General features: G+C 42.2%; 1 protein-coding gene across 1 annotated transcript in view; it reads left to right on the plus strand.

Moving 5' to 3' along the window:
• The first annotated feature begins 13,651 nt into the window (after positions 1 to 13,651).
• Positions 13,652 to 18,737, plus strand: part of ENTREP1 (endosomal transmembrane epsin interactor 1) — a 50,340-nt gene continuing 45,254 nt past the window's right edge. The window contains exons 1-2 of the mRNA XM_067568867.1: positions 13,652 to 14,191; positions 17,804 to 17,860. Of these exons, the coding sequence (XP_067424968.1) occupies positions 13,832 to 14,191; positions 17,804 to 17,860 (417 nt within the window). The 5' untranslated portion in view covers positions 13,652 to 13,831. The remainder of the gene's footprint in view (positions 14,192 to 17,803; positions 17,861 to 18,737) is intronic.

Consider the following 18,737-nt stretch of genomic DNA (forward strand, 5'->3'; position numbering starts at 1 on the left):
TTAAGTTGAACAAATTCTCTTTGTTCTAGGCCTTATATTTGGCCATAATATTGGGTCTTCTCAACAAATCCCTAATTTCTCTGGAAAACAGATGTTTTAAACTCACAGTGAAATAGGGGAAAAGTCTAGGAAAAAGTTAAGATTAAACAATGATTACTTCCATGCCAAGAGTTAAGAAGAAATATTTTTAAGCAGAATATTAAAAATGAGAAAATATTTGTAAATATGTATTAGCGGTTACAATCAATGAACGCCTTTATTTAGAGGTGGAAACTTCTTGTTCTTATCCTTAATAATTACAAGCTTGTGCTTTCCTTTATGCTTTGTACATTGCATATTTTCTTAGCTGCAAATATTTCACTTCTCAATGTAAACATTTTTCAATTAGTTGGTGCTATTTCAGCAACTACATTGGCTAGAAGTGTAGAACCAAAGATGTTATAACTATTAATATTTTCTTCATTTGAAACTGTTTGAATATGCTGTGTATAACTTTAAGTAGGGAATTAGGGGGGCATACTTCTTATGCATCTTACTCCACAAGACTTAGAAAGATGCAAGATATATGCAGAATAATAGTTTAAAAGAAAAGTCTATCCTTTGAGACTATATCAGTAATATAAGCTTCTAAAGCACTCAACTGTATCTAAAGATCCAAACTTGGATAGTATGCTTATACCATCTATCTGTGACATTTGTATTGCCACATTACTGTAGTATCTGAGCACCTCCCAGTCTTTAATATATTTATCCTCACAGCATGCTTGGTGGTATGGAAATACTGTCATGCCCATTTTACCAATGGGGAACTGATGCGCTGAGAGACTTGGGGTATGTCTACACTGCAAAGAAAAACCGATGAAACTGAGTCTCAAAGCTCAGGTCAATTGACTTGGACTCACGGGACTCAGGCTTCAGTGCTAAAAATAGTGTAGACGTTCATGCTTAGGTTGGAACCTGGCCTCTGAAAATCTGGAGGGGGGAGGGTCTTGGAGCCTGGGAACATCTGCACTGCTATTTTTAGCCCAGCAGCCCAAGCTCTGCAAGCCTCAATCAATTCACTTGGACTCAGACTCGGTACCATGGGTTTTTCTTTGAAGTACAGACCTACCCTAAGGGACCTGCCCGAGGTCACAGGAAGTCTGTGGTGGAGCAGGAAATGTAATCCAAGTCTCCCAAGTCCCAGCCTAGAGCTCTAACTGTGGGGACAGCTTTGTTTTCTTTACGTGTGTTCAGAATTGCTCTTGGCGAGCTCAAACGAGTGTAGAATTGAAATTATATATTTTAAAATGAACTAAGTAAGAGTTTTAAAAGCAAAAACCTAGTGGTTGTAAGAGCCATGTCTGGTGAGGACAGAAGGTCAGACATTTTCTTTGCCAATAAAGATATGAATCCTTTTGCATAAGCCTTATTGCTCCAGTTCAGCAAAACATGTATGTATGTGCTGTGCTTTATTGACTGAAGACATCACTGAAACCAGACCACAACGAGATTTGCCACTGAGGAAGTGTAAGTTTGCATGGGCCCTTCCTAGGACTCCTGGCTGCTGCGGGGTGCATTTAAATCAGCACACCTAGCCACTCTTGCCTCCCCACCAGTACTGTCTACTGCGGAAGCAGTGCTCATGTGCTCTGTGTAATAAAGGAGAAGTTATAGATAATTACACCCTTATAACTTTCTCAGAAGGTCCGCGAGGGCACTTCTGCCAAGCAGAAACTTGGTGCAGAGCTGTGTGAATTTAGCCTATGAGCTACACAGAAGCTCATTTGGAATGAAATACATAACTTCTGGATTATGGCAGATGTAAGTAATGCAACCTTCCCATCATATGATAATAAATTGAGTGTGGTGCTGGTTGATGGGCATGTTTTCTAAATTAGACTGTAAGCGTGTCACTGAGGGGCATATCTTTGCAGTTCTGTAAAGTGACAAACTCACTTGTAAAGCTGTATAGATCAATAGCTAATGACACCATAAAGTTTGATAATCAACCCTGTGTCAGCAAGGCAGCTTAACCTCCTGACTCATGTAGTCATTCCAATTGTACACATTTTTGCTTAGTTAACACTCATCCAATAGTATCACAACAAAACAAAGCAGCATATAAATGTCTTCCTTCATTACCCATCAACACATTACACTGGAACATAGGCATAGGGAGATTTCCACCGTAAAGAAACCACTATCATCCCTTAACTACTTTTCACTGCAGAAAATGCATACACTCCTGTTCATCGTTGTCTAAATATAGCCTCCATCATAAACAATGTCATTTTTCTTTTGGTAATAATGTATTCTGGTCATTTGAACAACACAGCTGTATAATGCTTGTTCTCTGGAGGTAATTACTTGATAAATGTTACAACGGAGACTACATGCTACAATATCTATCCTACTTGCTACTGAATCCTTTGGTTATCTTCCAAGTAGACGAGACAACAGTCTGACATTTCTAGGGTTTAGTGTTTGGGGTAGTAGAGAATTTGTTTCCATGATAACAAACTAGCAATCATTTACTCATTTGCCCTAGGAGTTTTTAAATGTAAAGTACTAATGATGCACAATTTGGTGCAACTTGATCAAGGCTTTGCACAAACTCCTCCCTCCCCCCCTTCCCATTATGTATAAAAATGGAATAGAAAGTAATCCTGAAAATATTATGCCATTATATATTAGTCTGTATCTGGAATACTGCGTTTAGTCCTCATCTTCCCATCTCAGGAAATAGGTAGCAGAAATAAAACTGAACTAGAACTGGGTAACAAAAATGATTAAAGGAATGGAATGACTTCCATACAATGAGAGGTTGAAACCAGTGGGGGTGTTTAGAGCGGGTCTGGATGGGAATTTGCTTGTTGGGGGACTCTGCCGAATACTGCTGTCCTAGGGAGTCAAAGCTCCACCAGGGGTGGTGGAAGTGGGGAAGGGGTGGAGGACGATGCTCTGGTGTTCCACTCCCTTCCCCCAGGACTCAGGTGGAATGGGGAGTGATGGTCACCCTGCAACTTCTCCCCAGAAATACCAACATGCGTGCTAACTACACTACCGCTATCCTGAGCCACCGAAGGAGAGGGAGAAATCAAACGTCAAAAGCCATAAATGGGGAATAAGATAAGACCTTCATTCCAGGCTGCCCAAAGCTCCTGCCTAACTCTCCCATGGGCCCAAAGATCCTGAGTTGCCAATATTTACCCCCCAAACTGAAGGAGAACATCACAAAGTTTGTAGCTTCTTGAGGCCAAACTCACTGCACACACCAAGGGCTCTTTGCATTCTTTCACATACACACACACCCCAAGTTCCTTGTGTGTCACCCTCCCATCTCCCTCTATTTCAGGGACTCACTGCAACCCCTCTCCCCATGCCAGGGGCTCTGTGTGCCCCCATTTCCCCATGCTACACCTATGATAGGGTCTTGGTGTGCCCCCTCATTCTCCACTTCCCCCATGACAGGAGATGGGTGGTGACATCCCCCTTGTATTCTTCCATTCCACCTCTCAATCTCTCTGTGTGCCACCCTCCCTATTCTATTTCAGGGACTCCCTGCAATACATCCCATGCCAAGGGTCTGTGTACCCTCCTACGTCCCCATCCCTCCATGCCATGGGCTCCCAAGCCATTGGTGGTTTATGCCCCTGTCTCTCTTGCCCTTTCCCCCTTTCTACCCCATACCAGGATCCTCCATTCTTCCCCTGCTAGAGGTTGTGTTACACCCCTCCCCAGCCATTCCTCCTATGCCAGGGGCTCTGTATGTGCCCCTATGCTCATACCACCACCATTCTCCTTCCTTCCTTCCTTCCTTCCTTCTGCCCCTTCCTTCTTTCTTGCAGGGTGTCAACATTTTTAACTGGATTGGGGGGATGGGCAAAGCTAAGAGGAGGGATATTGTTATGCTGTATGGTGTTAACAGCTGCCACCAAGTAACCATCACAAAAGTTTGTTGAAACTGGTAGCTCTGCTAAGTGGATGCCATGGGCTGAGTGTCCTTGATCTCCCCCCATTTTGTTTTTTCCAATTACCCCCAAATCAGTAGTGTTCTGCCCATTGGTACCTAAAACATTCCGGAATTGATTGGCTGTGGTGTGCAAACATTATTACATACACCCAAACAGAGAAATGCCACCACGCTGAGGTAAGGCGTCACAAGCTCCACCAATGAGTTGACTCCCTCTCCTAGCAGCCAAAACCGCCAGACTCCCCTCCCCCACCTGACCAACTCTCTCTTGTCCCCACCACATGGTGGTTGTGGCAGCATAAAAATAAATGCTAAAACATTCAAGAGCAGAGGTTTGGATTGTATCAGTAGTTTAATTATTAACCCCCTTTTGGCATTTTCTAGTCATTTTATGCTGTCACTGAATTTTCTGTTTTTATTGCAGAATCAGTCTTGGCGTATTTCAGAACCCAGAATTAGGTTCAGAGTACATGATGTGCTCAGCTGCCCTCCCCTTGCCTCTGTCTGGAGTAGCAGCCAGCCCTGCTAGGCCAGGAGGACAATAGCTGTGTGTTTACTGTTACTTCTTCCTTATCCCACCCCACAACAAAGGCACTTAGATACCACAGTGATGAAAACCGGATGGATGGCAGTAATTGAATAGGCAACTAAAATCTTGTCTCTGTGTTAGACGTATCTAAAGTTTTTAAACTAGGAATTCAAACACTGGTCTTGAACAGAGATGAGAACTTCACTGGAGAAACCACAGATGGTGGGCAGGTAGAGGCATTTTAAATCCAATACATTAGGATCTCTACATGTGCTGTTAATTGGCTCTGTTATAACATTTACGTGTTTATTTTGCCTGCTTACTTTCAGATGAACCCAGTCTCAACTGCAGATACTCTATCTATTGAAATAAATCCTGGTTAAATAGTCACCTGTCTTCTCCAGTGCTCCTAGGTGCTGGATACATTTAGAAATGGAGATAAAACTAAAATGGCCAAGCAGAACCACTCCTTCGACCTTAGGAACAGAGTCCATATCAGGTAAAAAGTGTGCATCAGTTTATAATTGCTGGTTTTTGCTTTGTTACTCTTTTCTCTATACCTGGTTTTCCTGCTCTGTCCCTTGATAAGATGCCAAGTAGAAACAAAATGCTTCTGCAATGCTGCCAAAAACTTCTGTTCCCGGCTATATTCCTGTGCATCCATAGTCTCTTTCCTTAAAAAAATCAGGGGTGGAGGTGGGGAAAAGATTCAATTATTCAAACTTTAGTGAGACTCCTTGAGACATTTTTTCCTTTCAGTAGCACTGATAAAAATGTGGAGTAACTCAGTTGACTTCAGAGGAGTTTCTCCAGTTTACACTGATCAGAGAACAGAATTTGGCTCAGACTTGTGGGCTGCTCTATAGCAAGAGCTGATAGTTGATGATGGCAACAACATTTCTAATGAGGAAAAAGACTGGTGGCTGGGTCTGTAATGTCATACCATAACTACGTGGGCAGCACAGAGGACTACAGCTGAATGTGGAGGAGTCATGGATGGGGCAGCAGCAGGGAATGTGACTTACCCTTCTAAACAGCTCTTTGAAAATAGTTTAAGAGGGTTGATTTTAAGACCCTGCCCACCCAACAAAATAAAATGGTTATCACAAAGTTGTTATAGCATGACTTAATCATGGACACCAGGGTTTAAACATAGTTGGGGTTGGGTTTTTTTTTTTTTTTTTGAATAACCTGTGTAGACAGAAAAAACAATTGTATAAAATCGTTTGACCACAAATGTTACATAACTTTGTTCAAGCATGGTTATTTTTGTAGTATAGATGCGGCCTTAAAAGGCACCAAGTAAAAAGAAAATGAATAACTGCAGGACATGTGAATTTTAAAAGACCAGTTAGAGTTACCTAACCAGAACGTGGAGGATGGGGAAGCAATTCCTATCCTAAAATGACATGGGGAAGAAATATGTGACTCCATCCTGAAATGAAACTTTCAGGGTCTTCCACAATCCTTAAGGTTTTCTCCTTCATAGCTATTGTGTTTAATTTTATTCATAGTTTGTGGAGAATACTGAACAGAACTTTTATGACTCAAATTTCAATACATCAGTAAAGAATGGGGGGGGGGGGGGGGAGGGGGAAATCAACCAGTGATTCTGCCACTGAGTCACTATTGACATCAGAGAAGCTAATCCAGAGTTCTAGATTGCATGGGAAGCTTAGTGCAGTTTATGGCCTGCCAGCATCTGTTAGGGTGATAATTATGAATGCAATGAATTATTAGCAGTGAGTTTCTCTAGCTTCTTCCATTAGAGTCAAAAGTTTTCAGTCCTTCTAAAATTGACCCCTTAAGAGGAAGAAAGGAGCAGAATTAATGAGATTTTAAATAAACACATTTCTATCAGCAGAAGTCAATTGTGAGAGAGCCTGCAACAATGCAGCAGTTGATCAATGAATGTTACAGCAAAAAAGGTCAGTGTGAACCTAAAGTGAGGTGGAATAAAAATAGCGATTAAAAAAAAGGTGCTGCTTTTGCCAACTTAAAAAAATTCCATCTGTTCACTGGCAGCAACTCTTTTATGGACAACAACATATTTTTCTCCCTGGATACAGTCTTTGAGTTATTTTACTTGCCATTTTCTTTAGATTATCCCACCAACATAAATGTGTTTTTCCACTCCGCCCCCTTTTTACCCACCACCCGCGATCTCCTTGGTAAATAAGGATTTATTGTTGGATGAAGAATTTGTACTGTACATTAGCACTGATGCAGTAGATAACACATTCAAAGTACTGTACAAACATTGGCTTAGATCCCCATGGGTGTGAATCAGCACAGCTCCATGGGGTTCTATAAAGGATCTAGCCTCTTAACTAATCAATCCACCCAACACTCAGTAAGAGAGGTAAGTGATTATCAACATCATTCTACAGAAAGGGAAACAAACAGAGGTGAAGCTGTTCATACAAGAAGTCAATAACAGAGCTGGAACTTTGAATCTGCTGACTCCCACTCCTCCACTTGTACCACACTGCCTCAACAGTAACATAACCTGAACCTTAGTCACTGCATTATAGCATTAAATTATGAATGATTTCATGTACCAAAAAAACCCCAGGCAGGTAGGCAGGAATTTTAAATCTCTTAAGAATCATGAAAAATAATCACAGAACAGGATGGCAGACTGCCCCATTAGAAATAAAAGCAGCATGATTAGCATGGCACTTCTAACATTAGCTCTTCTAATGCCAGCTGCTAGTTACTAGAAAGTGTTACCAGTATTTGACATCTATCACTGATACCAGGAACAAAGAATTCTGAAGTGTTGGGGTTTCAAATGTAACCCCAAGCAAAATCACTTTGATTGTGTTAGTTATTTGTTCCATCTGCTCGTCCATGAGGTGCCATACTGTTGAAGTAAAATGGAGAATGTGGCTGTAAAGGTAAACTTAAGCTTCCCCTCCCAAATCTGGTGATGAGACACAAAGAGAGGCTGCTCAGAGGATTCTGAGGGAGATGGGTGTGTAATAGCTTTGGACCTAAAAGATGAGGTGGAAATTGGTGTGCTTGGATTTAGGTGAGCTGCACTGGTTGATGTTTGCTGTGTATGTGGAGAAATAAACTGAGGGTAGACAAAAAAGTAATTTTCTGTTTTAACTTATATTTTCATTATATAGACTGTTGTAATGGTGCCATGTGGCTGACCATAGGTGCTGTTATGTTTGTTATGGTAGTATGTGTGTGCATGTGTACACAGAATAAAAAGTTACATTAAAAGAAAATTATAAGCTTGCAAAGTCAAGCACTCAGAAGTTAGGAAATGCCAGAATTAAGACTGCCTGTGCAACCTTAATTTGGCCCCCGTGTGTGTATGCATTATGATAGTCTATAATTATATGATCACATGCCATTTTATCCACAGTATCCCTGCTTCATTCAGTGCAGATGCTGGACCTGTTCTGGGGATGAATCAGGGTGTGTAGTGACGAAAACTCTTGTCTGTAGGACTTCTGCCTGATTTGTTGCTGAAGTCGGAATGTGTGTAATGAATGAGGCAGGGGATAGAAGACAGAGGAAAGATGGTTTCATGATTAGGGCAGTTGAAAGCTGTCCTGGAGAACTGGATTCTGTCCCTGTCTGTACCAGAGTTCCTATATGATGCTGGGCAAGTCACTTCAACCAAAGTTGTCAGAGGTGGCCACTGTATATTACTCATTTTCTGGGTACCCAACTTGAGACACCTGTGGTCTGATTTCAGCAGTGCTGAGTACTCACAACTGCAACTGAGATCAATGAGAGCTGTGCTTTGAATATATAAAGTGCTATAAAATGCTATATTCTCTGGTAAGAGCATCATGGAAATGCACATGAGGAAATTAATAATTGGGTATTCAGTGTAAGGTTTAGATGGCGTGCTGTAAGTAAGGCCTGGGGCCACACATTGAATAAGGAAGATAAAAAGAAATATTGAATAACTACCCATTCACTGGCCCTGTGAGGCTGTCTGGTGTATAAAGGATCATTTATAATATTATTTAATATCAATATTGCAAAAGTACAATCATTTGTATTAGATGTGTCATGTAAGGTACTATTGGAAAGATTATAATTGATAAGCACATTTATATATATGTATCAGTGTTATATTATAAGTTCTAAATATGTATGATACATTGGTATTTCATCTTGTGCTGTGTTTCTGAGTGACACCCCAGACAGGATGGCAGCAGCAGTAAGCCTGCTTAATGGTCCATCAAGGAAACTCGAAGGTACTATGAATCCAGTGAATGAACCCAGGGGCTATTCCATATGAGTCACCAGGACCTTTAAGAACATGCCCAGGAACAGGGGACTCTGGGTTTTTTCCATGCCATGTGCTGTGTGGCTGTGTTTGGGACAAGCCACATGGCAAAGGAACATAACAGGCAGTTGCACCATCCCCATCTTGTCTTCATTCCTGCTTCCTACCTCTGGATTAATTCATCTACAACTGAAGCTGTGAAACAAAGGACTGAGACCCATCCAGATACTCAATGTATTCCAGCCTGCAAACTCCACAGTTCTGCTGAGAATCTGATATATATATATATATATATATATATATATATATATATATATATAATGACTTTAATGTCACTTTTATGTATCTGATTGCTCTGATCATTTAATATTTCTCTTCTCATTTGTTTTTTTCCTTTTATAATAAACCTTTAGTTTAGTTTTAGTTACTAAAGGATTGGCTAGCAGTGTGATATTTTGGGTAAGATCCAGACTTATATTGATCTGGCAATGTGGCTGACTCTTTGGGGTCAGGAGAACATTTGGTAAAGGGAACAGAGTTTTAAATAACTTATCTCTTTACTGGATCTAATTGCTGACTGGGAGCCAGAGACTAAAATGCAGTAACACACAGTTTGGTACACAGCAGGCGGCTGTGCATTTTTGTTTTAACTTCTTGATAACCAGTGTGGGGAATCAGAAGCACTGTTTGTAACTGTTTTGGGAATCTAACTGCAGTGTTATCCATCAGTTTGGGAGAATCTGCTCTTCTTTTTGCAGCCTGCCCTGCCCTTGGCATTTTCAGGTGGGCTACCCTAAGCATAGATGGATCACAGGCCACTTGTAGACAAAACGGTATGCGATTATGTAAAGACATCAGATAAGGGGGCTGGGGTTGTATGGGCAACTTTAATTCTGGCTTTTCCTAACTTTTGAATGCTTGACTATGCAAATCAAGAGAATGTTAACATAGTATTTTGGATGTAAGTAGAACTATGTTATGAATAACTGTAAAAATGAATATATGTGTAACTAAGTCGTGTAAACTAAAAAGGATAAGTCTCATTTTCAACATTGTTACATACGATCCACACTTGTGATAAGATTGTCTACTATATTTTTCTGTCTGACATATGGCAAGACTATAGTACCTCAGTTTCCATCTACATTAAACCTGTTACAATCACTTTAGATATAATAGTATTGTTATGCTGGAAGGTATCAATGGCTGCCATCAAGCAGACCATTACAGACCTAATGTACTAATGGATGAATGTACTAATGGAAAATCCATGTTAAAGTTTGGCTGCCCAAGCAAATTTACCACCATTGTAAGACTCGTCCATGACTGGATGACTGCCTCCATTCTGTGCAGTGGCTCTATCTCTGAGCCCTTTGTCATCCAAACTGGCGTAAAGCAGGGTTGTGTACTGGCACCCACTCTCTTCTCACTCTCTTCCTAGCAACTATGAAAACTCTAATCCAAGACCATCTGCCACAGGGCATTGGCATCCAATATTGGACTGATGGCAACTCTCCAACCTCTCTCGCTTCTGTGCCAGAACTAAAGTAACATCGGCAACAATAACTGAACTCCAGTATGCAGATGATTGTTCTGTAGTTGCACACTCCAAGGAGGCTCTACAAGCAGCCCTTAATTGCTTCTCTGAAGCTTACAAAAACCTAGGGCTAACCATGAACTCAGCAAAACAAAAGTTCTCCACCATCCTGCTGCAGGTCAATCATCAGACCCAGCAAGGAAGACGTACATTGACAGAGAAGAACTGGAAAAATGTAGAACATTTTACCTACCTTGGCAGCCATCTCTCATAGAGGGCAAATATAGATGTCAAGAGTCAGCATAGAATCCACTGTGCCAGTCTTACCTTTGGCAGACTCTTTCACCGGGTATTCAATAATTATGATGTATAGACATAACACTAGACTTTTAGTTTATAAAGCAGTGGTAATTCCAACTCTCCTCTACAGCTGTGAGACCTGGTGACATCCAGGTTTAAACATCTGAAAAACCTGGAACACCAGCACCTTCTCTGGAAGATCCTCAACATAAAGTGGGAGGATCACCGCACTAATGTCAATGTCCTTATACAGGCCAACATCTTCAATGCTGAGGCCCTGATTATTCAGCACCAACTGAGGTGGAGCAGGCACTGTGTGCACACATCTGATGCATGCTTACCAGAACAATTGCTGTATACCCAACTCACCAAAGGAGATAGGAAACAGGAAGCTAAAAGAAACACTTAAAAGATACCTCAAGATAATCATCAAGAAATGTGGCATTGACTCCACCCACCGGGAGACAGTAGCCCAAGACAAGGCTAACTGGTGTAGACTTATCAGAGAAGGAACAGCCACTTTTGAGGAAAATTGCCTTGCCCTGATTGTAGAAAAATGACAGAAAAGAAAGGACAAAAAACTGTCACTGTGGCCCTCCCTTGCCTTCCAACACAACCTGCAACATCTGCCAGCCAGTCTGCAGGATCATACTCCTTCAGTCACCAAAGGACCCATATAAAATAAAATCTGTGAAAGAGCTCATCCTCTATCTGAGGGATTGCCACCTCTGCCACCGCTGACTAAGAAAACCCCCTTCATTCAGCCATAGAAAGAACAATTAAATGCCAATTTGTATAATGATAGCTGAAACAATAGACTACTAACCACAGCAGTAGTCCACATAGCTAAACTAAGCAGAGCTAAACTGTGTGTGCTGAGGGGTTTCCCTGGAATGCATTGCAAGTGCAGAGGCTAACTGATTGATTGGTTGGTTGGAGCTGTGTGTGTGAGGCAGGAAGCCAGCAAAAAAAGGGGAAAAAGCAGTCATGAGTGTCTCTGAGAGAGAACAGAGACATAGCTTCTTGGGTACAATATTTACTGGAAAGGCAGACTTGGATTTCTGGGTAATGAACCTGCCTGCTGCTGTTTGTACCATGTTCAGGGAAACATGACTTTGTGGGCATTCTTCAAAAATAAATAGGACTGCACCAACAAAATACCTGATTCATATCAGCAATTTTTCCTTCTAATAGAAACAAACACACAAAGCCCCAAATATTGGCTAACTGCTCAGGCCAAAAAGGGGCAATGATATTTCTGAAACATGTAATATGCTAGTTTCCCAAGAATGTGTTAAACAGAAAAGTATTTCCATTTAACAGAGACAAGGCATAGCATTAAACATCCATACACACGTCAGAAAATGGCTTGCAATTTACTGTTGAATTCAGCTACCTCTATAGACAGAATTGTTTTTACATAGTGCCCTTACATTTCAGTTGTTCTCAAAGTAATGATTGAGTTAGATATTGGATGTGCAGAGACTGCAGTCAAATGCAGCAGCAACAGCACTCAGCATTAGCTCATATTACACAGCCTTGGCCGTTAGAACCTATTGAGAGAATAAACATTGCCCCTCCCCCTGACCCTGCAACATAATCCATGGCATGAAGATTAACCTATCCAGACCCCACTGCAGTAAGGTTATAATGTACTCTTTTCAAGAAGTGCTAGAGGATCTTTAATTTCCAGCCGGATGCCCAGCAGAAACAGGCAGAAAGGATCTCATCCCTAGGGCACCACCTCTAATGATGCAGCTCCTCCTCTTTTTGCTACTATATTACAGTGTCAGTATCAGGTCTGCCCCAAAGTCCTAGTTACATGTTGAACCTACAATGCTTTTCTGCAAAGGGGTAAGTGTTGCCAAATGAACCAATGACACCTTTAGTGTGGTATGTTTTCCTCTCTCGCTAACAGCTATATTTTTCATGATGGAGATTACCTATTTTTCTAAGTCATGTCCAGACGTGTTTAAATTGTAGTGACTGAACTGGAACAGCAGCACGTTTTTGCAGGAGGGGCCTAAGCCTACTCTGGTCCAACATTTCATCATGTTGAACAGAACAGTCTGCGCAATGGCTCACTGGAGCGCTAACACACAAATGAGATACTGAGGGAATTTCACTGGAAAAAATATTTTCCGTACCCTGCTCCTTATTCAGGGAGCATTACATAGTGTGTGCAAGTGCACCAAACACACACACCTCTCTGCCAACCCTCCTCCTCCTTGTGGGAAGAAAGCCAACAATGTGAAATGCAATACAGTGGCTTCCCCCCTTCCTCCTCCCAAAAGGAGTTATTTTAAAACTTCAACCTCACCCTTTGGTAACAACACTGACCAAAGAATAAAAGAGCCAGGGTGGAGGGATTTCAACAAAGAGAAAAGAGGAGGAAAAACAGAGTGGAGGAAAAAAGAAATGTTGGACAAGAAAAGGGAAAGGCTAATGCTAGCCTCTTGTAGACTGATCAGTGTGGTAGCTCAACAGCAGGCTGGTTTGATGTCTTAGGGAAGGGGTGCACATGCAAACAGTAGTAAAGGGAGAGGAAGTTGACTGTAGTAGGAGATAAGGGGTGGGCTGCAGCTGTGGTTAGCTGCAATGGCAGCAGAGTGATTGCAGAAGAGGGTAGGGAACGGTTTGGCACCAGCAGCTGACCGTGGGTTGGGAGGCCATTAAGGAGAGGTGTGGCGGTCGGGGCGGGGTGTGGCAGTAGAGCGCTTTCTTTGGCAGAAGGAGTTTGGCGTGGTCGGGGCAGCAGAGAACAGTGGGGGGCTAGGGAGAGATTTGACACCAGCACCTGCGTGGTTAGGCATGGGAGGGACTTTGAGGAGTGGGTTTAGCGGGGTGGCAGAAAGCGGCTCTCACAGAGGGATTGAGAGCGGCTGGCACGGGGATTGAGGGGGTGGCCTAGGGGGCTAGCCTAGAACGTTTAAGGGGGGCACAAGGGGACTAGCCCAGGAGTGTGAGGGGTCACCTGCGGTCTAGCGGGGGGGGGGGGGGGCTAAAGGGGCGCGTAGGGGCTAGCGGGGGGCTGGGTGCGTTTGGGGGCAGCCCGGAGGGAGTTAAGGGGGAGGAGGGGCCGCGGCGGCAGCGGCAGCGGCGGCGCGGTGTGGGGAAGGGCTTGGCAGAGGCAGTTTGCGGTGCCTGCCCCCGCACCGCCCGCTGCTGGCGGAGCGCTCCGGTCCCGTCCCGTCCTGTCCCGACCCGACCGAGTCCGCTCCTGCCCTCGGAGCTGCCGGGCCGCCGGCCCCCATGTCTCTGCCTGTGGTGCTGCCGGGCTCCTGCTGCCCCGTGGCCGGGCTCTCCGCGGCGCCTCAGGCAGCGGCTCCCGGCCCCGCCGCCTCTCCGGCCCCGCCGCCGCAGCCTCTCCGGCCCCGCCGCTCCGGCTCGGGCTTCCGGCAGCATCGGCCTCGCCCGGCGGCGCTCTCTCCTCTGTCCGCCCGCCGGGCCGCCGCGGGGTCCCCTGGGCTGCTGCCGGCCAGACCGCTGCTGTCGCTGGGGCTGCTGCAGCTCATCCTGGGCTGCTGCATGGTGGCGCTGAGCTTCGGGGCGCTGTCCCTCAGCGGCTCCCCGCAGGTGAAGAACTCCTGCCCCTTCTGGGCCGGCTCCTCGGTAAGTGACCCGGGGGGAGCTGGGGGCGGCCGGGCTGCTGCTGACACCGCCATCGCCGGTCGTGATCTCCAGTCCCCGCGTGTCTGATACCTGCCGGGGCTACCGGGGGCTACCCGTGCAACCGAGCCACTGTGTCAGCCCTCACGTGTCTGAGCAGCCCAGTCTGGGGTCTGTCTCGCCGCTCTCTAGGCTGCCACATGTTTAGTCTGTTATCTGTGGGATCATCTACCTGGCCTGTTTGCTATCCCATTTGATCTACCCAGCTAATCTGTTAGCTATATCTGTCCCATCTACCTAGCTAATCTATTAGCTGTCATATTTTGGGGGACCTTCTAAGGCCTGTCTTTTACAGGAGGTCAGACTAGATGATCACAATGGTCCCTTCTGGCTTTGGAATCTATCAATCTGTTTATCTGTGTAATGCAGCTATGTGTCTATATAACTCTTTATGGCAAAGACTGGCTTGTTGGTAAAGTGCCTCAGACATTTTAGGCCCTGCATACATAATTAATAATGAACTGTCTATTGATGCTGTCATTCATAGGGTGTTAGGCTTTCCAACATGAATTTTGGATTTAAGGGATTAGTGCCTCTTTTTTTTTTATTGTAGATGATTTGTTGATTTTTTTTTTTAACTGGATTTGCAAAGTGTGATCTCAGACTCTAATACTACAAGATGCTTTATACAGCCTGCCAGACCCTTGCTGTGCCTCATTGCCTCTTACGGTGTTCCAAATGGGTGCAGGGATCTTCCCACATAGAACTCCTTGCAAGATTGGGGCCTAGGTGATTACAACAGGGGAATGGTAGTTAGGATGCTCGAATTCCATCCTAGGTTTGCTTCTGATTTGTAGTATGACATTCAACAAGCCACTTAACCTCGCTGTGGGTCAGTTTCCCTCTCTGTAAAATAGGAAGATTAATAATTCCTTACATCAGAGGGGTATCATCAAGAGTTTTCATTAATGTTTATAAAGCATTTGAAATCGTCAGGTAAAAGATGCTATATATATGTTAAGGCTAAAACTACTTTTATAACAAATTAAACCTTTGTTTTTGAATTGTATATTGTTAACAATGAGAGTCTTGTAGCACCTTAAAGACTAACAAATTTCTACAGGCATAAGCTTTCGTGGGCTGCAACCCACTTCATCAGATACCTGCAAGGGTGAATATGTGAAAGACTACAAATGCATGTATTTGCGAATGTTAGAGTTGAAGGGATCTTAATTTTACTGTGGAATCCTGATGGTCTCTGTTCCTTTACACAGAAGACTTATAACATGGGCTTTTGTGTTCTACTACAAATTGCTATGTACAATTGCTTGCATCGAAAAAGTGAAGTTTAAATAGAAATCAACAGTAGATGTAATTACTTGCCTTACTGTTCATAATAAAATCCTAATTCACCCCCCAAATGCAATATTCCTAGGAAAAAATTATTTATTTATTAGTCTTATCAGAGTAGCAGTATTAAATACAGAAAAATGCTGCATGCAATATGTGCATGTACTATTACGGGGCTGAGGAGGGGAGTGTTGTTTCTTATTGTATACAAGGTATAGACTAAGATTTTATCAGGAAAAAAACATTGAAAATAATCAACTATAAAAATGTCAAACTGGCCTTCTCAATATTTGTTTATTCTTTTGTAATAATCTATGATAGAGTTTGTGATGCTACAGAAGTAAGACCTGTAGGCAATTATATAAAATATTATTTATATTACTATTATTTCTGCAAGACAAAATAGTGTTTTAGATTCTTTACTGAACAAAAAAAATATGGCCTCTGATAACTGAACTGTATATTTTCAGAGGGGTAACAAACGAAACTGTTGATTTCTATTTAAACTTCACTTTTTCGATGCAAGTGATTGTACATAGCAATTTGTAGGACACAAAAGCCCATATTATAAGTCTTATGTGTAAAGGAACAGAGATAATTTTACTGTGGAATCCTGATGAAGATCCCTTCAACTCTAACATTCCCAAATACATATATTTGTAGTCTTTCACATATTTACCCCTGCAAGGTATTCACAGCCTTAGACCCTGAAGTAAGGAAACAAATGCACTGTCCATGTTCAATATACCACCTTTTAAACATCCATAACTTTATTAATATAGTTCAAAATCAGATTGTTTCAAATATGACTAAAACACTCTCCCTCTTCCAGGACTGCATATATACCAGTTTGCACTTATGTAACAAATTAGTTTTTGAATTACTCCAGTGTAGAATAAACATGTGATCTGTTGCTCAGTGGAAAAATGCTTTTCCTCCCATGTTTCAACAGCTCCAAAACAACATTACATTTGACTATGAAATTTACCGAGATCATTGTTTCAGGGCTGACAGCAGGCATGAGAAATTTTATCCCAAAGATAATTCTTTAGGAAAGTTATAAGCAACTACAGTTAGGAAATTAAGATGTGGATGCCTTCTCATCTGTAACGATAACTTTCTAATCATGATGCTTTATTAAACCACAGCACAGGAAAATTATGAGTAAGGCTATTTAATCACATGCCTCAAAGTTGTAATAAACATGAAACCAGTCATGTGATCTTTACTAGGGCAAAACAAACATTGTGATAGATATGGCAGTTTCCTCCAATAACCTGGACAAACCTTATTGATTTAAGTTTATGTATCATGTATGTATCATTTCATGGGGAAGATAGTTCCTGGAGGGCTGCAGTCTATAAATAGTGGGGGCAAATTCAGTCAGGTTGTAAATTTCTGAGAGGTATAACTACCTGGAGAGGCTTGCATATTGGGGTTCAAATTGTCTACATGGTACAGCCAAAGATCTGTTCTGCCCTGCCTAGCTTCCCCCCTACACACACTCTAGCCACACCCCCAATAATATGTCATTAAAATGTCAGTTTTTTCAATTCTAGGATTTATTCCTGATCTGGCAGAACAGAATAAGATACATGTGTGTGTCTATAAATCTTTAGCCATAGCTCCTTCAGAGTAGTTCTCTTGATAGAGATATTGAATTATGTGGTAAAATAAGGCAACATAATAGAAAGATTTCTTTGTATTCTGGCTTCCCTCCAGCAGAACAATTGAGCATGACCATAACTCTGAAGTCAATGAGATTACCCATGTATTTAAAATTATACATGTGTGTAAGTGGTTTGTTGGATAGGGTTCTAAGTTAGTAGAAATGTTGCTTTATAGTCAGCTGAAGGTTGTGTTACCTGAAAAATTAGGGGGAAAAGTTGTGTACATTTCTGAAAAGTTGTGTACATGGACTGAAAAATAAACAGAAACACAATGAGAAAAAAATCTGGTTTTGTTATTAGGTAAGACATTATCATAAGAGAAGTATCTTATCAACATTGACTCTGAATCTCCAGTCTTTTATGGCAGTTTTACACTGGTGTATTTCTGCTGAAGTCAGTAGAGTTACTCCTGTGTTACACCTGTGTGAGAGGAGAGTCAGGCCCATTCTCTTAAACAAGGTGCATCTTATCAATGTTAACTTTGGAGTTCCAGAAGGAACAGATTCTTTCAATGTATTCTTGATGGGTGATGAGCTAATGGGCTCTGCCATGATGGCGGTTCAGTCCTGCATAATCATTTTTTTTGCTCTTGCAGGTGATCTTATCAGGAATCATAGGATTAACAACATGGAAGAGACCAGTGATACTTTTGGTATGTATCTGTTAAAATGTGCTGTAAGGGATTTGTCACAAGACACTCTTGATATATCAGAGATACTGTTAAAGAGGTTAATTTTCTTCCCCTTTAAAAATGCTGGAATTATTGAATGCATGATCAAAGCTCAAAAAAGGGTATATTCTTCTCTCTATGCGCACAGCTCTTGCTAGCAATAATAGGAGTTACAGGACTGTGTGGGGAGGAAGCAATATTGTTGTAATTTATACAAAACTTTTTACATTCATATAGGTATTTCCTAAGAAGAAATTATAGGTTTAGGATAACCATTCAAATCCCTGTATCCCATGTTGTTTCCTGGCCCTACATTTTTTCCATTCTACTTTGTCAGCACTCCAGCACAATATATAATTTGTCATTTGGGAATAATACTATTCAAGTTTCCATAAAGGGAGTGGTTTCAGGACTAATCACTCAGCTGTAATATACCCGTGCTTACTACTACAGCTGAGTGGTCGACTTTGTTCTGCCACAGATATTTAAGACATTAAGATATCACACTCTTCTGACAGAAATAAATAAATGTATATAAGGGTATGCAAGCTGTAGCTAAATATAAGCTAATTCAAGTGCTCTTTGTGTCTTGAAGTCTCGGGGCACTGGATATGGGATATGAAGACTTTCACCACTAAGTCACTGTTTCAGATTTGTGCCAGGACAAGAGAAACCAAAATGTGTTGCCACATGACACATTTTGGTGGCACGTGTAAAGGAGGGTGGTCTCAATCCAGTTCCATGGTACAGAAACATTGGTTGTCTAGGCAGACAGGCCAAGGACTGAATAGGTATGTAGAGCGAGTTACTTTCTTCTCCTTAGAAGAGGAGGTCTGTCCAGATGAAATATATTGGTGGA

Source organism: Emydura macquarii, unplaced genomic scaffold (genome assembly GCF_026122565.2).
Source record: "Emydura macquarii macquarii isolate MOO-44397 ecotype Brisbane River unplaced genomic scaffold, CSIRO-AGI_Emac_v2 contig_2897, whole genome shotgun sequence".
Taxonomy (NCBI): Eukaryota; Metazoa; Chordata; order Testudines; family Chelidae; genus Emydura; species Emydura macquarii.